The 26,881-nt window shown below is 44.6% G+C and overlaps 1 protein-coding gene across 4 annotated transcripts in view; it reads right to left on the bottom strand.

Annotated features, from left to right (window-relative positions):
- The window catches only part of PTH1R (parathyroid hormone 1 receptor), a 73,425-nt gene that overhangs the window by 35,849 nt on the left and 10,695 nt on the right, over nucleotides 1-26,881 (bottom strand). For 3 of the 4 annotated variants that reach the window (XM_072653291.1, XM_072653319.1, XM_072653300.1), the window contains exon 2: nucleotides 25,788-25,895. In XM_072653291.1, the coding sequence (XP_072509392.1) occupies nucleotides 25,788-25,862 (75 nt within the window). In that variant the 5' untranslated portion in view covers nucleotides 25,863-25,895. Of the gene's footprint in view, nucleotides 1-25,787; nucleotides 26,317-26,881 lie in introns of those variants that run through there. The other variant, XM_072653310.1, reaches the window with a different exon arrangement.

The following is a 26,881-nucleotide window of genomic DNA, read 5'->3' as shown; positions in this document are numbered from 1 at the left end:
ACAGTCTCTAAATTCCTTTGCTACCCAAAGATTCTATGACTTGTCCAAGGTCATCCACAGCTGGTGTCTTGGTCTCCTGACTCCTATGCTGGCATTTTCCCAAGACCTCATCATACCTCTACTGTCTATTAAATGTGCCATAGGGAGTTGGGGGGAGGAAGAGGAGAAAAGGTCCCTCTGGTCTATTACTGCCAATCAATCCTGGAGGATTCTTTTCTGAATATCCTCCAAATTCTTCCTGGCCATGAGGCATCAAGGTGGTACAACGGATAGAGTTTTGGATTTGTAGTCAGGAGGACTTGAGTTTGAAATCCTGCCTCAGACACTTACTGGTTGTGTGACCTTGGGCAAGTCACTAAATCAGTCTCAGTTTCCTCACTTTTGGGGATAATAATAGCACCCACATCCCTGGGTAATTGTGAGGATCAAATGAGATAAGTACTTTGTCAACCTTAAAGTTCTATCTAGATCCTAGCTATTATTGTTAGAACTTAGACTGGCCATACTGCCTTGAAGCTCAGCAGCTTTTGGTGACTGGCCTTTCTACCTTAAACAAACAAAGCAAAAAGCCTTAATTGATGCCTTTAAACAAAATACCACAGTCATTTCCTGATATCCACCCTCCCTCTACCCCACTATGCTGTTAAACTCTTCCTGGAAAAAAGAAAAAAAAATTCAGGAAAATTGAGCCACAAAGCAGCCTTGGCTGACAGTGTATGTAACATTCAGCAGCTCTAGACCCCCACCTCTGCATTTTGCAATTTCCCTCTAGTTTCTAGGGCTTGTGATTGGAGTGGCCAATTCCCCTCCTTTGCCTTAATCCATAAGGTTTGATTCGTGGGAATTGTTCCTCGTTAGATTAAATATTTAGATCTGGAAGAAACGTTAAACAAGAATGAAGTCTACAGAACAAATGGCGGAGTCTAACAGATTCATTTGAAGAAAGGGAGGAGTTTGCGAGAGGGATGTGAGGTCAGATCATTGCTACAAGAAACGACAGCAAACTCGTTCTTAGGGCGTCCGGACTTCCTGACGCAGACTTTGCAAGGAAATATTAGAAACTGTTGGACTTATGGCTAGTTTCAAAAGTGTAGTGCCTACCCACTACCTAGCCAGACTCTCAAGGTCCCAGGATTTATATAATTCATCAGGGGCTGTACTTTCTTTTCTTCTTGAAATGACACAACTCTACTACAAATTCTAATTTCAAAGTAGCCTTGAGAATTCAACAAATAAACTATTGAAACTGGAGTATTAGCAGAGACCAAATGATCTCTCCCGTCCCTCCCACGTATGACACTGACCACAGAAATTTCAGAGCTAACTTCTTTTAATAGATGCTGCTATGCTGAAAAAGACTAACCTCCAGACGATGGGAAATGAAGAGTTCTCAAAATACAGAGAGCTAGTGAAAGCCTTCAGACCCACGAGGGACTGGGATGAGGTGGATATCAAACATGTACATGGTCCTATCTACTGCTGGAGTGATCCCAAGGATGCTTTCAGCTCTTCTAGTACTATATCCCACTGTTTTATTCAATTATTAAAAAATCAATCATTTTATCTATCTGTGTAACAGTCCCATACTGCTAAATAATAACGGCTAACATTTATATAGTGTGTTAAGGTTTGTAAAGCACCTTACCAATATCTCATTTGATTTTCCCAACAGCCCTGGAAGGTAGCCATTTCCTCATTTTACAGATGAGGAAACTGAAGCAGACCAAGGTTGCACACTTATTAAGTGTCTGAGGCTAGATTTGAACTCAGGTCTTTCTGGGGTCCTCCAGTGCTCTATCCACTTTGCCACCTAGCAACAAAACAGTAATGCCAGGATGGCAACTTGTCCCAGGATCATTTCTACCTGAGCTTCACTGTACAGCAAGATGAGACTGAAATCGTGGTCTTAGCTGACATTTGTGAACTTTAAAGTTTACAAAGTACTTTGTATAGTTATCCTCACAACAACCCTGTAAGATGGATTTTCTAGGTATTATTCAGTCTTGTCTGACTCTTCCTGACCCCATTTGGGGTTTTCTTGTCAAAGATACTGGAGGAGTTTGCCATTTCCTTCTCTAGCTCATTTTACAGATGAGGAAACTGAGGCAGAGTTCAGTGACTTGCCCAGGGTCATGCAGCTAGTAAGTGTCTGAGGCTGGGTTTGAACTTGGGAAGATGAGTCTTCCTGACTCCAGTCCTATACTTTGTGCACTATGGCACCACCACACTGTCCTGCTCTAGGTATTATTACAAATGAGAAAACTGAAACTCAGAGAGGACTATAGGTTTTGTTTGGTCCACAAAGGCAGTCCAGTCCAATTCTCTCATTTTTAGGATGAGGAACCTGGGCATCAGGGAGGTTAATAGATTTGCTTGAAGCCCTATATCCCTTGGCCATGTTCGTTCACAAAGCTACTAATTCTCATAAAATGTTAAAGCCAGACAGAACCTTAGAACACAGGGCATAGGATGCTTGAGCAGGATGAGCCCTTTGAATATAGAATTTTCCAAGATCACCTACCTCAAACTCTTCATTTTACATCTAGGGAAACTGAGGCCAAAAATCGTGAGGTGATTTAGCTAAGGTCAAACAGCAGAGTTGGGATTAGAATCCAGATTACTTGATTTTAAGACCATATTTTAAAATCTTTCCAAGTTTCATGTTCTAAGGTGTCTAAAGAATACTGATTTAGAGTCAGGGGACCTGAGCTTGGATCCTGTCTTAGCTGTTTATTACCAGCATGAGCCTGGGTAGGTAACTTCCTCTCTCTAGATCTTCCCTTACAAAATAAGGACATGAGACCAGATGAGCTCTAAACTCTTTTTTACGCTTAAGCCCCATGACCTCCAGATCTGAGGTTCTATGATGAGTCTATGAGGAAGCCCAGGGTCCTGCCAGGTTTTGCCTCTGGCCTCAAGGCTCAGTGTCTCCTCCCACATTCTCCCTGCCATCATTTCCTGGAGGAGCCCAGTTCCTGCCCAGTCCCACCAGACATCCAATGAGCAGGGAAAACTTTCAGTCCAAAGGGATCCTATCCCTGAAGCCTGGGGACATTCCATTCATGAAGCCTGGGGACATTCCATTTCCTCAGCTACTCCCAGAGACACTGGGGATAGTCACTATGGTTCTAGAAGAACCCTGGAGACCAGGGACACAGTGCTACACATGTTGTTGGTGGTTAATCATTTCAATTGCATCCAGCTCTTAGTGACCCCATTTGGGGTTTTCTTGTCAGAGATACTGGAGTGGTTTGCCATTTCCTTCTCTGGTTCATCTTAAAGATGAGGCAAACAGGGTTAAGTGACTTGCCCAGGGTCACACAGCTAGTAAGTGTTTGAGGATCAGATTTGAACTCAGGTCTTGTTGACTGCAGGCCTGGTGCTCTAACTAAACACATAATCTTCATCAAAGGGTCATGGGGGACTCGGAGCTGTCCTGAGGAGTGAATGAAGAGGGATGGTCTGAGGTCCAGCTGTTTTGATCTATCTTTGTATCTTTGTTATCCTGCTTCTCCCCAGTAACTTATTGGTCTGGGAGACTTTCAAGTGTATGATCCTCCCCTCCCTTTTTATTCTCTGGGCCTCAGTTTTCTTATCTATAAAATGAGGGGAATAATAATGATGCCAAGTCCATTAGAGAGTTTTGGCAAGGAAAGCACTTTGTAAACTCCCCTAGTAGCGATTCATCCTGAGGTGACTGACGCGATGGCAGAGGTTGGATATTTCAAAACCAGTTGGGTTGGATATTTAAAGATATTTAATTTAATTTAAATATTGAATATTTAAAGACCAGCTCAGCTGGATATTTAAATTTAAATCTAGGGTTGGATATTTAAAGACCAGTTGGACTAGATGGTTTCTCATCAGCTTTAACAATCTATGTTCTATGTCTGTTCTAAGGCTCCTTCTGGCTCTAACATTCTGTGTTCTAAAGGCTTTTCCAACTCTAACATTCTGTGTTCTATTAAGCACAACCTATCTGTGAAGCATGTTAAGTGACTGGGGTACTAATACAAGCCGAAAGAAAGAAGTTACTGTTCTCAAAGAGCTTCCATTCTAATGACCAAAGATTACAGCTTTAACATTGTGTGAGTCTAAGAAGGCTGACATTTCTGAGAGCATGAGAAGCCGTGAAGGTGATATTTGGGGACAGGGAGTATGTGAGGAGCATTTCTGGTACATTTTACCCCTCTCTCTGCTTGTGTCTTTCCATATAAAAAAGAGGGAAGCCATCTGGCTATGAGAACAGACCCTAGTGATACATTCACTGCATCTTCTCTGGTTTAGAATCTCAAATGTAAACATATACCAATAATCATGCAAATAAAACAGTATAATTTGTCTTTCCCTCCCCTTTTCCTGGGCAAGTCAATGTCCCCCTCCTAAGTGGGGACAGTGTATCATCCTATATGAGATTCAGAAAACCACATCACCTGAAAAGTTGGAAGGAAGGCCACGTAATGGGACCTGAGTAATTCTCCTCTGGGAGAAGGTTGTGTTGAGGTTACAACTGGGGCTCTGGAAACCTCCCTCCTTTCATTTCTGATTCATGATTCTGGGCCCAAAGGGTTAAAGCTGCTGCCTTTTAAGAGTATTCCAGAACTTCCTTACACCGAGGCCCCAGATCTCACACCTACCCGGAAACCCCTTTCTCAGGGCCTCCAGATGACCTGGGGGCATGGGAAAAGGAGGGCTAGAAGGTGGGGGGAGAAAGGGCTGGCCAGGAAGGTCAAGTCCAGGACCTCAAAATCTCCAGGGTGGCCACTGATAATGACAAAATTAATAGCAGCTCCCATTTCTAGAGCTGTTTCAGTGCTACAGTTGATATATGAATTAAACTATGAATACTGTTATTAATAAGCCACTCACATTTCAATAGCTCTTGATGGCTAATAAGGGACTGTCCCAGAACCACAGTATCTCAGAATTAGAAGGAGCTTCAAAGACCATTTGGTTTAACTTCAACCTAAAAAAAAGTGATCCCTAACGGCTCACCAGACTTTGCCTGAAAATCTCAGATGAGGTCTTATTTCATTCATTCTCCCTTGCAGCCTACATGGTTCTAATTGTTAGGAAACCTTTCCTGCACCAAGCCTAACCTTCCTTCTTAGCAATGTCCACCCTTTCCTCCTAATTCTGCCCTCTGGGTTCAACCATCACAAGTCCAATAGGATCCTCTTTCACAAGACTGTCCTTCGATGAAAGACTCCCATCAATGAGTCTTCCTCATTTTATTCCTCTAGACCCCAGGTCCTTCATCTTTAAAATGAGGGAGTTGGACAACATAGCCTGTGAAAGGTTCCTTCCAGCTTCCAACCTGTGATCGTATGATTCCCAAGTGCAAGGTTCTGTAAGTCAGTCCCTCATAAGTGTTGGATGTCGAGTCAGGAGAGCTAGTTTCAAATTCTGCTTCAGCTACTATGAGCTGTGTGTACCTGGGTAAGTCATTTAATCTGCCTAAATCTTATCTGTCGTTTACCTCGTCGTTTAATAGCCTCCACTTCACCGGAACGTAAGGATCAAAGGTGATAATGTATGACAAGGGCTTTGCAAATCTCAGAGTTGTTGTTGTAAGGGATCTAGGTGGCATGGTGGATAGAGTGCCAGGTCTGGAGTCAGGAGGACCTGAACGAAAATTTGACTTCAGACACTAATTGCCTGGCCATGGGCAAATTACTTAACCTTGTCTACCTCCATTTCCTCATCTGTGAAATGAGCTGGGGAAGGAAATGGCAAACCACTGCAGTATCTTTGCTAAGAAAATCCCCAGTGGGGTCACAAAGAATCAGACATGACCAAAATGACTGTACACCAACAACATTATTATTACTAAGGTGCAAAGGAGTTTTGATCTGGAGGGTCAGATTGGGCAACAGCACTGACAAATTGGGACATCCCTGAATTACTGGCCATGTTGCATTGTCTTCTTCCTCTCCTTCATATAAACTTATTCTCATCTTGTTTGGTGAAGTTCAAGGGGCAAGCCACTATCTTTTATTTATTTATTCCTTTTTACTCAGTGAATAAAATTACTGCTTCTTGTAGCTGAATAAAAAAATTTGGATATCAGGTCATTCTCACTGAAAACATCCTTAGGAAAACTCCAGTAGTAGACAGTATGATGAGAATGATACAAAACCTCATCCTGTTCCCATAAGATTTTGATTTCTTATACCTTGTCTCTATATTTTGAAAATGGTTTGTTCCATGCCATTTGGAGATTATACATATTTGGGATGGAGACATTTATCAAAAATGTTTTTAAAATTTGTGAGGTCCAGGCAACAGTACTGTTAGTGATAATGGACTGGTTTCAATACAGGTCGTTGGTTGAGTTCTCCAGGACAGTTTGAGATCTGTATTTCTAGAGTGGAGATTAGCCATCCCAGGTCATCTTGCTAGGTACATAGCAGGCCCTAATTTTTATACAATCTGCAGTGAGGCTGCAGAGAGTCTGCTATTTCTTGGAATCATTTCTATCGATCACTAGATCTGTACTCCTTGTGCATAGTCCTTGTGTAATTTCTGACGGCAATGACCCAGTCCCAAATTACCATCCTAAACCCTATTTCCATGAACAACTTTGCAGGACTCAGTCACTGCTTATGCACTTCATGTCAGCCTGCTGTTGGCTCAGTTCATGGAATACCACCTTGGATCTTAGCCATTTCATAGGCTTTCTCCTGAGGCACACCACTTCTGATTACGAATCTCATGGTGTGCACCTGTTATGGCATTTGTTATTGCTTGGGGAATTGATAACTGCTTGTTCCAAAAGTATTTCTGTAAGTTTCTAACCTGTTCGCAATGTTCTCTAAGAATGTCTCTCAATTTTCTTCCTTTTTACAAGGAAGTATTAAGAAAACCATAGCTATATAGTTTTGGATTGCAAATTCAACTCAATTCAGTCTAATCCAAGTCAATTCAAACATTTTACTAAGCACTTACTGGGTCCAGAAGATGGTCTCAGTATATGTGGGACTTTGAATGCCAGGAAAAGGAGACTGAAATTTTCTCAGGAGGCAAGTGGGAACCACTGAAGATTTTTGAGCAGAGGGAAATGCCCAGTTAGAAATATAAATAAAGAAGATGTCCGGTAGCATGTGAAGGATGGATAGGAAGAGATAAAGGGTAAAGACAAGAGACCTCTTAAGAGATGGTATGAAATATAAACTGTCTCACTAATAATGTGATCTTGGACAAATCACTTTAGTGCCTTGGAATTCTCTTTCCTCTCCCTAAAATGAGGGGGATGAATAAGATGATCTTTATAGCCTCATCCAGATCTGATACTCTATACTTTGGAGAAGCTTTTACAGTGATCCAGGCAGAGAGTAACATCCTGACCCAAGGGGGTCTAATTGGATCTTATTGACCCTATATCTGAGAATTCCCAGACTTGATAAAGGTGATCAAGGGAGCAGAGACTCAGAAAACAGGGGAAAGTTTGGAGGTTTTCCCCAACTGTCCCTCTCTTCCCTTCTCTCCGGATCATACAGGGCACAGATGGCATCTCTTCTCAGATAGCTATGGAATTCTGAACAGGGAAGGGCCACTGAAGTTGCTGGGAGTTGCCACCTTCCCTGTGTTTGAGGGAGAAATGGGATGTTTGGATTTCTAAGGCCTCCTACGAGGCTACAAGGTTGATGGGAGGCAACAAGAGATGGGGAAAACAGTGCCAAGAAAGGCTACCCAGCCAAGGGTTCCTGTGAGAGGGAGGGAGGACAAGTGAAGTAGGAGTGAGAGACAGGAGCTGGGAGGGAGGGTTGAGGAGGAGAAGGGGGAGTCAGGGGCTGGAGGGAGAAGTTAATTGACCACATCTCTCTGGCACTAAAGGCTTCCAGGGCCAATGATGATTCAATTGGCTCTGAAGAGAGTTGATTTCTCCTGGTTTCAGTTAGCAGTGAGTGTGTATGTATGAATCCTCGATGTGTGTCTCTGCATGTCTGTGCACATCATTGATACGGGTTGGTGTGTCTTTGTATGTGTATACCTGTGCAGGTGAATGTATTTGTGGGAAAATGTCTATGAGTCCATGCATGTATGGGTATACATTCGTGTTTAGGGTGCCAGCACAGGTATATTTGTTGTATCTGTGAATTTCCTATGTGTCTTCTGTGTGTCTATGTGTCCATTGTGGTACTTAAACATTTGAGTATGTGGGAGCTTGTGTGTATGTGTCTGCTTTGTTCTGGATGTAAACATATAGGTCTGTCTAAAATGTGTGGCTGTATATGGTTGCCTCTATACATTTCTATATGTGCCCACATGTCTGTCTAGGACTGTGTATGTGTGTGTGTGTGTGTGTGTGTGTGTGTGTGTGTGTGTGTGTGTGTATGTGTGTGTTCGTATGCTGTGAAAGGAAGAGAGGGCCTGGGTGGGGGGGCTCCCTCACAGCAGGCTTGGCTCCAGACTTCCCTCAATTGGAACCAAATGCCTGTTCCCCGCCTTCTCCTCCTGGCTTTCCCGAGGGCTTAGGGCCCAACCACAAGCTCCCCAGGCCCCGCCACTCGCCTTGGCTCTTGCCCAGCCAACATGGCGTGACACATCTACCCACAGCATTCCTTAGCCCCCTAGGGATCGAGTCTACTCTTATTTCATTTCAATTCCCCCTTCCCAAGCTACCAGCAGGGACTAAGGGTGGGGACAGACAGGGAGAAGGTAGCTTTAGACAGTCAGAAAAAGGCAGGAGATGTGGAAGTGGGGAGGTGATGAAGGCTAAGCACTGAGGACCATGGGGAGGGGCAGTGGCTGGCTGGGAGAAGCTGCTGAAAATATGTTTTTGGGAAGAGGAGAGGGAAAGAGGACATGATCTCTGGATTCACTCACTGGCTATTTGGGGTTTCCAGTTCTAGAATGTTTTTTTCCCCCAGTCTTCTCCATGAAACCTTCTCTGTTTAACTCCATTCTGATAATTTCTTTAGCTGGTATCTACATACCATGAAGGTCTCCACTTGCACCATAATTATTTGTATTTGTTGAGATGTTGTTGTTGCTGTGATCTGTGTCTGTTTTCACTGTATTTTGTCATTGGGCTGGGACCTCTTTGAGGGTAAGGGCCCGATCTCCTAAAATCATCATGATTGCCATTTACCATTACCACTACCACCATTGCCACCATCACCATAATCTAAGTGCTATCTGGCCTTTCTGGTTGATGTCAACAGAACATGAACACAAATCATCCTTTATATATTGTCTTTTCCCGTTAGAATGGGAACTGTATGAGAAATATTCTATTTGTATTCCCAGGACTTAGCAGAGTGCCTGACACGTAGCAAGCACTTAATAAAGACATGCTTTCCCATTCTATCTCCATCACTGCCGTTTTCATCATTGTCATCTCTGTCCTGATCACCATTACCATCTGCCATGTCATCATCACTCTCATTCGATCTTCATCACTGTTAACATCACAACATCCACCATCTTTATCAGCACTATTGTTATTATGTCACCCCTCATCACCATCATAATTCTTATCATCATCTTTATCCTCTTTCACACCATCACCAAGGTGGGATGTTTGTACCTTGCTGTGCACTTGCAATATTTAAGATTGTCCTAGAGAGAACTTGTCCTTTTCTAGACCCCAATTTCCTTGAAAAAAATGAATAGCAGAGTTGGGGATGGGGTTCTGCTCCTTGTCATTTATATGGTAACAAAGGGGAAGGAGTGGGTCTTTCCTCCCTGGATCTCCCCCCTGAGAACCTAAGGTACATCTCTTTTTGGTACGACTAGGCAGCTGAATGATCACTTGAGCAACTGATAAGCTGACTGATTGATTGAACAGCAGCTTTCTAGATGATTGACCAGGTGACTGATGGCTTCAGTGACTGACTGATAGGCCAGCCAACGATGGAATAACTCACTGCTTGTATAATTGACTGATAGACCCGTAACTGGACATTCTAGCTGACTTCATGGCTTTCATGCCAATCAATTAGCCAAACAACTAGTTGACCAAAGGACAGACTCAATAATCTCTGGGGGTTTCCAGTCTCTTTTTGGCCACCCTGCCAGAGAGCTGGGACCAGGGCCAAGGCTGAGCATTCAGAGAAGAGACATACCGTAGCTTAGACTGTAACTCTCTGTCCCCAGAGCACCCTGCCTTTTCCATGTGCTCCGAGAGCATATGATAATGATGCTTAGTTATACAACTGTATTCTGTTGTGAAATTTGGAATTAGGATCTAGACTACTTCTGTGTTGTTTATTTGACCAACATGTAGGGGGATTCTTGTTCAGGCTGGACTAAATGATCTCTGGGGCCCCTTCCAGCTCTGAGATTTGGTGATTTTGAGTAGCAACGCATGTTTATATAGCATATTAGATCATCTATATAGTAGTCCTTCTGTTCAGAACATGTGCAAAACCTGCATTCATGAGCATCTGATTAGACCTAAATGTCTCTGTATGTCTGAATGCTTACTCTTTACCTGGGTGACCTTGGACAAGTCAGTTGCCTCATCTGTTTTATGAGGGAATTGGACTATATGACCTCTGAAGTTTTTTCCCAAGCTAGATTTATGTTCCTATGTGTTTGGGGTGAGTTTGTGCAGGGAATTTGTGAATGTATCATTATCAGTCTTTATTGTTAAAGGGGTCAGGTGTCCAAACTGAGCCCTCACCTTGGTCATAGATGAGCCATGAATCTTGACCATATTTGGACGTCTATATGTTTTGTCTCTGTGTTGTGTGTATTTCTCTGGGTTGTCTAAATCCCTGTATATCACATGTTTGTATTGGGTGCATCTTTATGGATTTGCACATGTGGTAGGTTTCTCTATGTGTATCTTCCTGTCCTTATGTTTTCTCCTTGAGTCAGGCCTTTTACTTTTCTCATTCCCTAGCCTGGATAGCTCCAGATGTCTCCAACCAGCTGTTGCCCCTTCCCCCTTCACTTGGGTCCCAGCCTAGCCTGCCCCACTTGGTCAGAGGATTTCATGTCACCCACCTTTCCTTTTGGAATCATATTTATGAGGTCAAAGGGCTAGGAGTAGACTGTCTGACAATGCATTACTGCTCTGTAGGCAGGTCTCTTTAGTTATTAAAAAAACAAACCATTCTCTGCTGCCTCAACCTGCTGTTCAAGGAAGAGGGAGTAAGGCTAGACCCATAGAAACACCGGTCTTTGGAAGGAACAATGGTATGGCAGAGGCACCAGAGTCTGGTAGGACCTTCATAAGACCTAAGAGTTGGACAATTGACCCAATTGTCTAACCCTCCAATTCCCACTAGAGCTCCTTTGGTTCCCTGCATTCAGGAGAGAGATATATCTGAAACCCACCAAGGATGGGGACCTGTCCATTGAGGTTGGAATGAGCTATGGCAACAGGAATTGGGGTTAGGTCAGAAGCAGATACAACCCCCGAGTCTTTCCTGACTGCGTTTGCCCAGGCTTTGCCCCACCCATCCAGCCCGGAACATTCCCCCTTTCTCTCAGCTTCTTCTTTCCCTCAGATTCTTCCTAGTTCTTCAAAGGTCAACTTAAGTCTTGCTTCTCCAAGAAGTCTTCCTTGACCATGCACGGTGATCTCTTACTCTTCTGAGTTTCCACAACCCTATCTACAGCACCGTAACATTGAGTATGGCCTACTTTGTATTGTCTCTAATTAGTTCCTGTTTTTAAGTATGTGACCCTGGGTCAAACTAGTGACTTACTGAGGGCAGATGATGTGGCTTCCACTCCTTTCTTTCCCTAATAATCTCTAGCACTGGATTAATACAGAGGAACTTAATAAGAATTTACTGGATGAATGGTTGTGTGTGAGTAAATGAATGAGTGAATAAATAAGTGAATTGTGGTGAATGAATGAAGGAACCAGTGAATAGTAAGTAAATGAATGAGTAGGGAGTGAATGAATGAACCAATGATTAAGTGAATGAATGATTAGTGAGAGAGTAAATGAATCTTTCCCTCTAGGTCTTTATTAAGACCATTGGTTCTTCTCTGACCATATGGTATTACGAGAGCTGGGAGAGATGACCTCTGGAAATAGCTGTAAATACCTTGGGAGGTAGGCTAACATCCTATGGGAGAAGGGGTATCCAGAAATTGTGCTACCATCCACTAGCCCCTGGTTTAGAAGATCACAGATAATGCTAGAATCAATGTAAGGGCAAAATCTTAGGTAGGGAGAATGTGTGTCTGCCCCTCGGGAGGCTCTCTGCCTGGGAAGCTTTCTCTTTACCCTGGATGGCCATCATGGCCCTGGGAGTATAGATGTAGACCTAAACAGCTGAGTACGATCATCACCCTTCTTCCTATATACAACATTATGCCTCTGTTGTGGCTGGGAGCAGTACTGAGGGGTCACCATCCCCCACAATATGTGGCTGTTTGGTCTTCTTCGTGAGTGATTGGAAGATCTAAGATAATACAAAAAACAAACAGCAAGATCCCAGCCAATTGATGAAGATGCCTAGATAGCTGGTGATACCAGGTGGAGGAATGATCCTAGACCAGAGGTTCTTTGAAATCTATGAACCCCTTCTCAGAATAATGGATTAAGGTGCATAAAATTAAAGACATGGCATCGTAAAGGAAGCCATTTATATTGAAATATAGTTATCAAAGTCTATTTAAAAAAAACAATCGAGTTCATGGACCCTCAAGTTAAGAAATCCCTGGGTTAGAGGGAGTGTTATGCATTCCTTGATTTCAGAGTCCCTCCCTCCTTCCTTCTCTCCATACTTCCCCATCCCCTGGGTTTATTTCTTGGCTCGGGGCAAGGATTTGTTGTTCATCTCTCTGGTGGTCAATCCTGCTTATTGGGCTCTTTCTGGGCTTTCCCTCTACACTTTCCACAAGGAAGAGTCTTATCTTCTGGGAAGGAAGAGGAAAAAATGCTGACAGATTCAGAAAGAACAGATATCCACATCCTTCCCTCACTGCCCGACTCCCATTACCTCTTCTCCCACAGATCTGACTCCTCCACACTCCCCCTTCACAAATCCTCCTCCTGCCTGAAACTAGTAGAGAAGAGGGTCCTGGTTTACAGGTGGTCCTGGGGGGCCAAGGCCTCTTAGTGATGAGAGACCTGGATTTGGAGGACCCAGGTTTAAATCCCAGTTCTGTTCCAGGAAGGTTGCTGGACATGGAGTCAGGAGAGATGTCGGCTTTGATGTTTATTAACTACATGACCCTGGGCAAGTCCCCTTGGCTTTCTAATCTTAAGTTTCCTCCTCTATAAAATGGAAATAATAATATTTGTTGATAACAGGGATGCTTTCAGGAAGGGCTTTGTCGACCTTAAAGCTTGCATTTTCATTAATATGGGTTATTTGAATTGTTACCTGTGCGTTTTAGGGGAAGTAATTTCCCTTCTCTGGACCCCTGTTTCCTCTTCTATAAAATGAAGGGATTGGACTATATAATGTCTAAAGCCTCCCAGCTGTGACTTTATCTCCCATCCATTCCTTGGTGTCAGATTCAGGAGAAGAAAGGAGCTAGGATTGTCTGGGTCATCTGTCTGAAAGTCATGGCATCTGATCCCTACCTTTGTGCATGGTGGTCACTGCTCTCCTCTTGATTGAAAGGAGATGATAGAGAATTGAGTGACATGAAGGTGAAAATATTGCAGCCCTTGTGGGCTGGCAGGACTTCTGGGGTTCACCTCCTTAGGGAGCCCCTTGTCTTATGGGAACTCCACAGAGAGAGGTGATAGGACCCAAAGAAAGGGAAAAGCTCTTTACAAGTTTGGAAAGTAGCTCTAGAGGATAGATAGTATAGATGTTGGTATCCCCATTTTGCAAATGAAGAAACTCAGCTCCACAGAGGAAAAGAGACTTGTTTAAGATCATACAGCTGATGAGTATCAGAGGTTAAATTTTAAGCTCGCATGTCTCGACTCCAGACCCAAAGATCTTTCCATCATACTATGGGATAACCTCCAGCTATGGAGGATCATAGGGTGGGGGTAGTAGTGTGATGATAGTGGTAGAAAGGGTAGTGGGTGTCAGTGAGGGGAAATGACTCCAATCTCTCCTTCCCAGTAATATGATCTAAGCGCTTAGCTGCCCACCGCACTCTCCCCCTTGCTGTAGGCTGATTTCTTTGTTCCAGCTCTGTCTTCCTTCTGAGGACTGGGAAGGTTGGTGTTTGGGAAAGGTCCTGCCACCCAACACAAACAAACAACCCTCTCTAACTACTTGCTCTGCAGACTCATCTGCTTTGCTTTTCTCCCTGCCTGAGGCCCTAGGGACTTGAAGGAGGTGAGGGTGACGAGGGACGAGGGAAAGAGAAAAGGAGGAGGGAAGGAAGGGGGAAAGTGGAACCAGCTATTTGCAATCTCAGGAGAGGCCCTTCCAAGGCAGATAGAGATCTGCAGTGAGGAGGCCCAGGGCCAGTACCAGCATCAGACCTCCTGAATATTGGAGAGAGGAAAGAATGAACAAAACATTGGCTTGTTTGCCTCTTCCACCAGAGCTTGGAGTGGTGAAACTCTGCTGAGGATGAGGGTGGGATGACAATGTTAATGGTCCTCATGGTAGATGAGAGCGCTAAGTGGGGGCTGCAGGGTAATGGTAAGTGGTAACAACAGCTAACATAACCCTTTAAGGTTTGTTAAGCGCTTTGTATACATCCTCACTCAGTCCTCACAACAACCCTGGGAGGTAGGTGCTATTACTGAGGATAAGATTTACCCTGGGTCACACAGCAGGTAAGTCCTGAGGTAGGATTTGAACTCAGGTCTTCATGACTCCAAGTCCAACTGTGATTTATACTGAACCACAGGGGAGTACTTATTCCACTAGCTTTGGAGTAGGAGAACTGGGTCCTGGAGGGTGTGCTGGAGCCAGCTCACTGAGAACTCAATGGTTAAATTTTTAGTGTTGGCATTTATACTTGGGAAATCAGTAAACACTACAGACCAGGGCTTGATTTATTTTTTTGTTAATTATCTAAACTCTAGACTTAGGAAAGTAATGAAGAAAAATACGAATGTTGTAGCTTCAACATACAAGTGTATCGTGTGTACGTTATTCCCCCTGGGGAGCCAGTTGTTAAACATTTATCAGCACACCCATTGTCTAGGTTCAAATCTTGCCTTCCTAGACAGCTAACCTGTCAGCATCAGGCTGCTCATTGGTAAAATGGGAGGAGGCAACAGTAAGAGCTTAATAAGTAATTATTGATCAATTGACTTGTGCTGCATCTCACATGATGGTTGTGAGGAAGCAGCTTTGTAAACCTTTAAGTAGTATAGAAATAGAAACGATTTGGGGTGGCGGTGGTAGGGGTTAGTGGTGATAATCACAATAGTTAACATTTCTAGAGCTCCTAGAATGAGCCTCCTAACAATGCTGTGAGCTAGAACCTACTGGTATTATCTACTTAGCAGGTAAGGAAGCTGAGGCTTGAGTAGGAGATGTAGCTAGCTCATGACCCTACAAGTGGGAAGTGATGGGGGCAAGTTTTGAACCAGGTGTCTTCTGGCATCCCTGGTATTGATGATTGCAGGTGATGGTGGCAATGGTAGGTGGTATTGCCATGGTAGGTGATATTGATGTTAAATAATAAGGAGGGATGGTGTTGTGGGTAAAGGATGATGGCAGCAGGGGAATTAGAAAAGCACTCAGATCTTGGAGAAGGAAGACTGGCTTTCTCTAACCTCCCCTTCTCTTGAGCCCCACTGCCAAATTCCACATTGTGCCTGTCTTAGCTCTCACAAAAGTGCTGAATTCTCATCTTCTAGAGAAAACCTCAGAGGTAATGAAAGGGCTCCCTTTCTCAGTTTCCTCATACTCCCTCCTTGCCCCACCTGCTCTGAGGATCTGGGTCCTGGGAATTCATTTCTTGAGATTGTCACACCTACCCCCCCTTGTCTCCAGGTAGATCAGCCTCCTCTGGGGAATAGTCAACTATGCTAGACTATAGGACTGGGGGTGGAGACTTACTGACTTTCCTCATACAGGTGTATGGGCACTGGGCAGTTCTTCCTGAGGTCTACCCTAAATCCTTGCTGAAAGCTCTTGAGTTATTTCTCTCTGTAATCTGCCCCTAGGGGGAGTGCCATGCACATTCAGTAAAGGACTGACAGATGGATATCCTATTTCTAAACAGACTGGAATTTCACAGAATGAAGGGATTGGGAACTGGGGACACCAAAGATAATTTAATCCAACCCCTCATTTTTGTAGAGAAAGAAACTGAGGTTTAGGAAGATCGAGACAGTACTGTGCAATAAAATTGGATTTTACATCTCACCCTTTGTGACATTGGGTAAGTTGTTGAACCTCGATGTTCCACAATCTTTTTGGGAAAAAAAGAGGGGATTAGATCACCAATAAGCTCCCTTTTGGCTCTAAATTTATAATCTTGTGGAAGTGATTAGCTCAGGCTCATATGGCTATTAAAAGATACTTTCATAATTTGAACCCAAGACCTCTGACTCTGAATTCGGTGGGTATTTTTTTCATGTGTGACAGTTCTGAGGAGACACAGACACTAAGAAAGACAAGTTTCACTTCTTTGACCTTCCTTTTCTTTCCTCCACTCTCTGCCTAGATCCTTTCCATATGGAAAGACTTTCTGAAGACAGCAGAGTTTGATGAAAAGAGCATTGGAACTAGAATTGGGAAACCCTCCTGGGTATGAGTCCTGGCTGTCTGACTTACTTACTATGTGAGGTTGGTAAGCCACCTTCTCTGAGTCTCAGTTTTCTCATCTGTAAAATGGGGATAATATACTGTCCAACTCACAGGTCTGGTCCTTCATAAACTTCAAATTTTTATAGGAATGAAAGTTATTACCATTATTATTGAAGGAGAAAGAAGGAAAACATGGAATCAGGCAGATGGAGATTCTCCTCCCAAATTTCACAGAGACCATCTGCTTTCTTTCGTGCCTCCTACACAAAGTTCTTGAACTTCCAACTTTTCCTGCAGTCTCCCCTCCTGTGTTGGGTAATTTATTCCTGCTCTCTCACACAGTATCCTAAGCCTGGATACCCTTTGTTGCCTGACAAGAAGCCATCCTCCAGAACAGTCCTCATCACTTGACCCTGTTTCCCATAGAAAACTATCCCAAATTGAAAGACTGTCCATCCCTGGAATAATCTTGTTCCCTCAACCAAGTGAGAGACGCAGACTGTAAAGTCATCTTGGCACAATGGGCAAATAGGATCTTAATAAAGGCTTGGTGATGGTGATAGGGATGGTGATGGTGATAGAGACAGTGGGGATGGGAATGGTAGTTGATAGTGTTCGAGTAATGATGGTGATAGTGACTGAGTGGGAAGGTAGCAAAGATGATAGCAAATGTGCAGTGATAGAGAAGGTGGGGATGGTGATGGATATGATAATGGATGGTGTGAGAGAGGTGATGAAGGTGATAGGATGGTGGTGATGAGGAAGGAGAAAGGGACCATAGTGATGGTGGTAGAGAGGGTAGTGATAATGACAGGTGATGATGATGATGGTGATAGAGAAGGTAATGGTGATGCTATGGAAGGTGAGAGTGGTGATGGTAATGATACTACAGTGAGTGATGTATGGTGAGAATCTTAGAGGAGCTCTACTTTCCATGATATAATTTCCCAAGCAAGATTCCAGTGGCCACATCCAGTGGCTGTGTTCTATAGCTGTTGAGGTAAGAAAGATATTGCTTGCTTGATCTCGGAGCCTGGCTCACATTCAGGGAGTAAAGAGATCAATAGTTATTGAAAAGACAGACAGTAAGAAATACATCCTTGTGGATCATCAGCATGGAGGCGCTTTCATATATTTCAGTGTGAAAGCTGAGCCCTGTGGTTGAGGCACAGGATGGAGAGGGATGGGTGGGGAATGGGATGCAGACATCTCTCCAGTTTCCCCTTAACCTACTTTTCTACCTGTCTTTTAATTCTGGACAACAGATAAACGTGAGGAGCTAGGTCCCTTGGACAATGGGCTCAGTTAGTCTGAGAGACCCTACCCCATAGCAATGTGGTGACATTAGGGTTTCTGCCCTTTATATCAGCTAATTCTTCTTCTCCAGCCTTAGGGAAGGTGCAGGTGTCAACTGAGAAAATGGCAACCCAAGGATCCTGCTGGTGGGGAGAGCTCTGAGCTAGGAGTCAGCTTTAACTTACAAGCTGTATGACCTTGACAAATCTCTTATCCTCTTATAGCTCCAAGTTCCCCATCTGTAAAATGACCCAGGTAAACTGAATGGTTTCTCATATCTTTTTAGCTCTAACATTTTATGAGACTGTGGGGCAGGAGACAGAGGTGCCCCATTCCCATGCCCTATTCTGACCACTGAAGCTGATGAGTATGGAGTTGTTTTCTTCCCTCCTGGGACCTTCCAAATAGGTAGTCTATCTCTTATACTGCAGAGAAGACTAGAATATAGCAGCTCATTGTCATATGTATGTGGTTTTGGCCCTGCATCCTAATTTTCCCAGAATGGGATAGGATCTCCCAACACACTTAGGACCACATCTACCCTTAATCTAAGCTGCTCCTTTTCAGAGCTTTTGGCTAGGACCAGGAGCTGTCTTTAAACAGGCAACCAATCAGTCAACAAACATTTATTAAGCACCTACTATGTGCCAGGCATAGTATTAGGTACTGAGGACACAAATACAAAGAATGATTCAGAAAAAATGCTTAACAGAGGGAAAGGGGAAGAAAATCCAATGAGTCCTGAAAGTTCATTCACAGATTTGTTTAAAAAAATTCCTAATGAAATTACATTTTCTCCTACAACTCTGTCTCCACCAATCCCTGCATTCCAGAGAAAGAGATATGTAAAGGGATGACCTTCTTTTCCACCAGTATTTACCACCCAAACCTGTTGTTGCACTTTAAGGGAGAGTAAAAAGTTGAGCTTTTCCAAAAATAATATTATTAGTAATATTGGCAGAGTTATCTTGCTATAGTGGGAAGAACTATAATCTCAGAGAAAGAGGAGCTGAATTCAAGTTCCAATTTTGCCACTCATCAGCAATATGACCTTGGCCAAGTCAGTTCTGAGTCTTTCGGAGCCTCAATTTCCTCATCTGTAAAGCGAGGATAATATTTACACAATGTACTCCACTGGGAGGAAAGCTCTTTGTAAACCTCCCCTGTAGCCGGGACTGCTTCCTTACAAATTCTCTCTTGTATTCCTTAAGTTACCCACTATGGTCATTCTTGCATTAAACAGAACTCCTGCCCAAAATGCCCTCTCTCTTCCTCTTCCCCTCGCCAAATTCTCCTCACCCTTATGATCTAGCTTTAGCCTCAATTCCTCCAGAAAGCCCTTTTGGATCTCTCTCCACCTCTATCTCCAGCTCACACTAACCTGGCTCTCTGAACTCCTGAAGTTTTGGTGATGTGTATACTCTATGGTCACTGAACACATGGGAACCTGCGATTGTGAGTCATTTTGGCATCTGTGTGAATCTGGTATCTCCATCCACACTTGGAGCTCCCTGAGGGCAGGCTTTTCTTTTCACTGTCTCCTTACCTCCCCCCACCCAAATAACAACCATAAACACAAACAAACCTGAGTGCAAGCCTGGGTATGATAAAGATTCACTGAATAAATATCTATTGATTGAACAGAATTTTTAAAAAATAATAACATAAATTATTCAGTTGTCTATGAAGATATGCCCTCTGTGCATTGAATGGCTTGGGACAGAATAGGAGAGGCAGTTTGGTGTAGGACGGTGACATCAAACTCAAATAGAAGGGGGGAGGGACACTGAACCATACAACCCTGTGGGCAGAATATTGACTTAGTTTGAAAATGTATCATTATCTATATTTTATTGTATTTTTATCATTGTTAAATATTTCCCAGTTACATTTTAATCTGGTTCTGGCACACTAGGGAGAGTTGCAGACTGGGTCTTAACACTATGGCTAAAGGGGAGAAAGCCCTGAACTTGGCATCCGGAGACCTGGGTTTCATTCCCAGATGTAGTACAAGTTGTGTCACCTTGGCCAAGTCATTTACTCCTCTCTAAGCCAAATTTCCCTGACATGTTAGTACAATAGCATAACAATTCTGGTACTGATGTCCAGGGTTGCTGGGAGGAAAGGACTTTGCAAACTTTCAAACTCTATAGAAATGGGACTTTAAAAAAAAACGAACCATAGCTTCCAGCTTCTTCAGACCAGAAAAGGGAAAATGACTTGTCCAAGGTCAGACAGCAAGTTAGGAGCAGGGTTTAGACTAGAACCTTGGTTTCCTGATTCCCAGATCTATTCCCAGTGCTATTTCTATTATGATGCCACATATTAACTAAGGAAGCCTCAAGTGGCTGCCCTAGGAAATAGGATGGGAAGAACTCTTCCCCCTCATGTCCCAAACTCTCTTCTCTCCATATTGATTCTCTGATCTGGGAAAGAAAATGTGACCCTTCAATCTGTCCTCTGACCTTACCACAAGTTGCTACTCTTACACTATCTAATATAGTCTTTTCATCCTTTGAGAGCCCCAGATCATCTCACAGAACATTCCTTTCAGGAAGACTTCCTTAACTGAACCCACCAAATTCTACACCTTCTGTACCTTCTCTCAGCACAGAGATACCCTGGATGGGCAAACAATTCTTTTACACTGGATGCGAGGTAGGATTGAAAATATTTTTATTTTTGCGTCCAAGATGTCTGGCTTGCTCTCCTACTCACATCGGCAGCTTCCTGAGAGCAGAAATTGTTTTTCACACTTGCCCTGTCTCCCTGACCTAGTCAGAATGAGCTCTAACCCAGGCACAAACCAAGCCTTAATCCCAGTCACAGACTGTGCCTAACCCAACCAGTTATTTTAAAAACTCAGGGAATGAATGAGTTACAAGAGAGACCAGGATTGAAAGTGTGGATGACTCTGTGACCCATCCTTATTGCTAGAGCCAAGTCCCACTGATGGGAAGGGGAGATGAGGCAGAGTGGCGTCTAGTGGCAGGTTTTTATATCTTCTCTGTCTCCACTCTGCCCCTGCTGATGTGCCGCCCTAGTCTTGGCTGGAGGGCTAAATAATCCATCAGTGTGTGATTTGTACAAAGCTGATGGGTCCATTGTAGAGAAAATATCTTGATTGATCCCTGACATGGGAAGGACGGTACAGACTGAGCTCAGCAAGAGGATATTTGGACATTGGCCAGGCTCTCACTCAGGGCTCAGACCCCTGGTAGGTGGCCAGAAAGGGATGAGGTGAGAGGTGGTGAAGTAGGGGAAAGAAGGAGGAAAGGAAATCTCTTTGGGCACAGAAAACCAACAATACTGTGACAGACAATATCTCCTAATCCTTACACTGAATTCTTCATTGATGGAGCCTCTGTTCTTCACGGAGCTCCTCATCCTCTCAGGGAACTTCATTCTTCTCTCTAAGCACTCCTCTCTTCATTCCCATCACTGAGCCCCCATCTCTTACAGAAATTCAAGCTCTTTTCACAGACTCTTCCACCAAATCCTTGAGCCCCTCTCCTCTCATTAAGCTTTGATCTCCCTCACTGAACCTTCAACCCACTCACTGAGCCTCATCCCAAAGCTATCAGCCCCCAAATTAAGCCCTTTCCACTTAGAACTGGAGAATTTTGTCACCTTCCCTCATTTGTGAAATGATGAGAATAAATATAGTACTGACCTTAAAAGAGATAATGTATAGAAAGCATTGAACAAAAGTCAATTATTATTATTGGTGATGGGAGGGGCATTGGGGGCTCAAGACCCTACTGGTCCCTCATAGAGCATGAGCCTTAAAGTGGCACTCTATGGCCAGAGGGAATGTAGAATCCCTCCCTTAGCCTGGAAGGGACCTTAGAGAAAACCTAGCCCAAACCCTTTCCTTTTACAAATGAGGGAACTGAGGCCAAACAGGTTAAGTGACTTGTATGAAGTAATAGGTACTAAGTGGAAACCCAGGTCTGATAACTCCAAATCCAGGGTGCAGTTCCTATTTCTCATGCATCTTCCCTGGATCTCACCTCTTCTAACATACTAGATTTGATGCCTCTTAGACGCCCACCTGTGTAGCTGGGGATATTTAAAACTGTTCTCTTGAATCATTTTCATCAAAATACAAATTCTCACTGACATTAAAACCTACTGACCCCAAGATTAGTACTTTTTCCCTTCACTTATTCCTAAACACCATACCATATGGTCCTGTCACTTTGTCCAGACAGTGAATGTTGATCCCTCCAAATTTCTCTCTCTCTCTCTCTCTCTCTCTGTCTGTCTCACTGTCTCTGTCTCTCTCCATTCTCTCTTCACCTCCCCATCTGTCTCTCTAACTCATATATACACACAGGAGCATATATTCCCATACTTGGACACACATATATACTTGCATGCTCACTCAAACATATGAATTTTGACATACCATATTCTTTAACAAACAACTGAAGACAACATATACCCACGTATTCATTCATACTCATGCATAGAGACACATAAATTTTCATTGCCATATATATATACACACACATACAAACATAATAGGCATGCAACACCTACTCATACTTAAATACATGCACATATATGTATGTGTGCATATGTAATATATGTAATATACACATACACTTATATGCCTTCATACCAACACATCCGACACACTCCCAGGTTCTTTTCAGACGGACTCAATAATGCTCTTCTTCCCCCTGGCCCCAGTGAACCTAGCTTTCCTCTAAAGGTGTGATATCCAACTTACTTTAGATGTCAGTGTCTTGGAACTGAAGGGAAAACTATGTAGGATATGGCTCAGGCTCTAGGGCCAGATGAAAGGGTCTGGAACCCAGAAATGGCTCTGGAACCCAGAAATGACTCAACTGATCCTTTATCTCATCCTGGCACTGGGCATATTTGTCAGAGTGACAGACAGGCTAGGTCTGGGGCTCTATCCTTCCCAATGAGAATTTAACTTCCACCTCCTCTAACCAGGCCAAGGAGCACTGGAAGACTACACTCCAGTCTTTGAGTCCAGATGCTCTCCAGGGGCTAGCTGTGCTTCTGGCTCACAAGCAGAGTAAGGGAGAGCACTTTAAATGTAGGTTATTATTACATATAAATAACAGAGCTGGAAGTATTTTGATACATGCATAATTGCATATTTAATATGAAATTATATCTGTATCCTTTGAAACAGATGAGAAAAAAAAAAGATCACTATCACCGAAATCATAGAATGATAGAACCTCCGAACTGGCGGGGGGCCCTTCAGGATTATCTTATCATTCATCCTCATTTTTCAGATGAGGAAACTGAGGTCCCTAGAAAGGAGGTAACTTTCCTAGGATGAGACTAGTTATAGGCAGAGTTGGCATCTGAGGCACTCGGACCCAGGGCTTTTGGCTCAAATTTAGTGATCTTTCTGTTACAGGGAATGTTTTCTCAGAAGCCCCATTCACCAACAACGATTCCAGTCCTCAAGTTCTAACAGTCTATGAATTATTACAGTTATGATTATTTTGAGCGAAAGGTTTACTAGATCAGGAATTAGCTGGGTCAGAGAACAGCATCCTGAGAGGGTGGAAGGCAGGACAGACAGTACATTGTGGATAGGGTGAGATGGCGAGAGTGGGAAACTGGGGTAGGGTGAGAAGAGGAAGCATTGCTGGAGTGTAGTCGTGAAGCAGGAGGAAGGTGGACCACTAGGAACCCTTGATGAAGGAGGTAGTCCCTGTCCTGAGACTTAATGTGTGGTCTTTGGACACTCATTTACCTTCTCTTGGCCTCAACTTCCCCATCTGTGAAATGATGGGGTTCAGCTAGGCGCCGAGGTTTCTTCCAGCTCGACATCCTATATCTGTGATCCCATGAAATGGGAAGTAGATGGTAAAAAAAACTAGCCATATGGTTCTCATGGCATCTCACCATGGGGACTAAGCATTGGAATCGTTGGCTCAAAGAATTTTAGAATCTCTAATCTTGAAAGGGACCTTCCAGATCAAAGGATTATAGGACTGAAAATTGGAAGAGTCCTAGAGATCAGCTAGTCTAGTCCTCTTCTTTTCTTCTAGATCATATGCTATCTCAGCAGGAATCCTTTTTACAAATTTCCTCCCAGCCTTTCTTCTAGGGAGCCTTGAGGCATGTCTGTGATCTAGTTTAAAAAAAAAAAAAAGGCTCTTTCTCCCTTTCTATTTTCTCCCCTTTTCTCTCTGCCACTGTCCCTCTGTCTCTTCTTCACTGTATTGTTCTCCTCTGTCTTTTTTTTCTCTTTCTTCTTCAGTCTTTCTCCTTGTTCCTTTTTTTCACTCGATCCCAAGCTTTCTCTGTTCAGTTCTATCTCCATTTCTTCTCCATCCCTCTACCTCCTTCTATCTCAACCTGTCTGTTTCACATTATTTTCTCTGCCCATAAACTGGGCACTAATCCTCGCCTTGAGATTTGTCACCTCACTACTTGAGTTCCCATTTAGAGCAAGCAGCTCTCATGAGCCAGGAGATAGATCCCTAAGGGAGCTTGGAGATATGGCTCTACTGATGCCACTCATAGTCAACTTCTCTGAGTACTAGGAGGGTTGACATGTGCCATGAAGGAGAAGCAGTCTCCCTAGCCTGAGATTCACCCCTACATCCTGTATTCTGGCTGGGATTTTATTCTTGATGGGAGAGCCTAAAGCTGACCTCCTGGAGATTTCAAGTAACCTCTATATAACAAAGCTGCCAAGAATCCTCAGAAGTACTGGTAAATACTGAACAATTAAAGAACTTGGGAGGGAGATGCTTAAATTCAATGTGACCAAGGACCAGTTAAAGGGAACCTCCAACACAGGACCACTGAGAAGGAGAGCCTTTGACACAGATTTGCCAACTGTCTTTAAGGAGAAGATCTTGGCACACTGATGCCAAGAAGCCCTGGGTAGGATCCTTTAGACACAAGAGACTCCAAGGGACTTCTGGAAGGGGGATTTCTAAACAGCCACCAAGGATTTCTTGGTGCTATGCTATGCTAAACACAGCATAGCTAAGGACTACTGTGGTCCACCTCCAAATACAGAGCTGCCAAGAACTCCTGGGGAGATTTAGACAGTTACCCAGGAATGCTGAAAGGAAGACCTTTAAATGCAGAGAGCACAAACTCCTTTGGGGAGGGAAACCTGAACACAGATCCACCAAAGACCTTTAGGGAGGTCTTAACCCAGAACTTCCTAGAACCCCTGAGGAGACCCCTTAGACATGGAACTAACAAGAATGCCTGGGAATGCGAACCCTAAACCCAGAATGACCAAGGTCTCCTGGGGCAAACCATCAAGGGTTCCTGGGGTTGACTGCTAAACACTATTGTACCAAGGATACCTAGGAGAATGTCTAAAAATAAGGTCAACCAGAACCCCTAGGAGGGACCCTTTAGGCACAGCCCATCAAGGACTCCCTGGGGAAGCCCTAAAAAGAGACTAACAGCTAATGAGAGGAACCCACAAATACAAGTCACCAATATCCACGGATAGCGGGCTCCTAAGGACCTTTTGGGGACCCTTAAATATTTAGCTGCCAAGGAAGACGGGGTCTTAAAAGCAGAGCCATCAAGTTGCCCTGAAGAAACCCTTCGACTTTGCCCCCCAAACTCTAAAGAACTCTAGCTCTTCCCCAACTCCCTACCCAGCCCACCTCCTTTTTCCTAGGAGTTGACCTCTTCACCCTAGAATTCCTTTTCCCCCCACCCCACGTTTGCTCTAGGCTCTCATCTCCAGCCACGAATTCTTCCTCTGGGTAAGGATGAAGATGCCTGCATATTCCAGGACAGTGGAGAAACGGGAGACCCCTTCCCTAGAGGAGTCTGCTCCCTTCCTGCCCCTTTCCCTAGCCTCTGACCAGGGAAGGAGAAAACGGTCGGAAGGTCTGAGGGAGCTACAGAGGGACTTACCAGTGCGTAGACGGAGCTGAGCACGGAGCAGCAGAGGAGCAAGGCAAGGCTGTGCGAGATCCGGGGCGCTCCCATCGCCGCCGTTCCCTAGGGCCGAGTCCAGCGGGGCTGCGGACAGAATGGGCCGGGCCGGGACAGGGAGGGGTGGTGGTGATGGCGAAGAGAGAAGGGAAGGCCTGCGGGTTAGCCGAGGGGGCGCAGGAGGCGTCTTCGACCCCCTCGCCCCCCGCTCTCCTTTTGCCCTTTTCCTTCTGACTCTCCAGAGGTTCGTTCCCAGACCTAGGCTGCAAGAAAGAGGCGGAGGCAGAAGCTACCGCCCCGGGGCTCTGGACGTCCCCTCCCGAGGCTCTGGGCAGCCCCAGAGCCCGGCACTGGCTCCATGTGCTGGGCGAGCGCGACCGAGTCAGAGAGCAAGAGGAGAGGGCGAGAAGAGCGCAGGGCGCTCCGTTAGCTCGCTGGGTATCTGCCTCGGAGCGGGGAAATCACATCCATATGTCAGAGCGCTCTTCTCCCCCTCCCAGCCCCGCCCCCAACTCCCCCCCTCCCCTTAATGGGAAGTTCGAGTCGTGGTTTTGTCCGACGCTCTGGGGGTGGGGTGGGGGTAGCAAAGACGGGGGTGTGGCCTGGGGGGTGCAGGGGCTGCAGAAGCTTGGAATCCTGGGGGGCTACGTGGGAGAGGGGCCTGGGGCGACTTGGGCTAAGGAGGCGGGGTGTGTGTGTGTGTGTGTGTGTGTGTGTGTGTGTGTGTGTGTGTGTGTGTGCGTATGGATGCCGGTCTCCGTGTGTGTGGAGGGGTGGAGGCTAGGGGGTGTGGGAGCCGGCACGTGGGGGTGTAGAGGGGGTGAAAAGGGAGCTGGGGCAGGAGTGGGATGGGGTGTGGTAATGAGGTGAGGATGAGAATGGAGAGGAGAGATGAGGGTGGGTGGGATGGGATTAAGGAGTGGATTGGGAAGGAGTAGTGGGAGGATGAGATGGGATGGGGAAGGGGAGTGGTCAGGCGCGGGTGGGGGAGGAGGAGTGGTTTTGACTGGGGGAAAAGGGGGGGTGGGCTGGGGAAGGGGAGTGGTCCGGGCCCAGAGGGGGAGTGGGCGGGG

The sequence above is a fragment of the Notamacropus eugenii genome, chromosome 1 (genome assembly GCF_028372415.1).
Source record: "Notamacropus eugenii isolate mMacEug1 chromosome 1, mMacEug1.pri_v2, whole genome shotgun sequence".
Lineage (NCBI taxonomy): Eukaryota > Metazoa > Chordata > Mammalia > Diprotodontia > Macropodidae > Notamacropus > Notamacropus eugenii.
The sequence above is the reverse complement of the archived record's forward strand: the minus strand, read 5'-3'. Positions and strand labels throughout refer to the sequence as shown.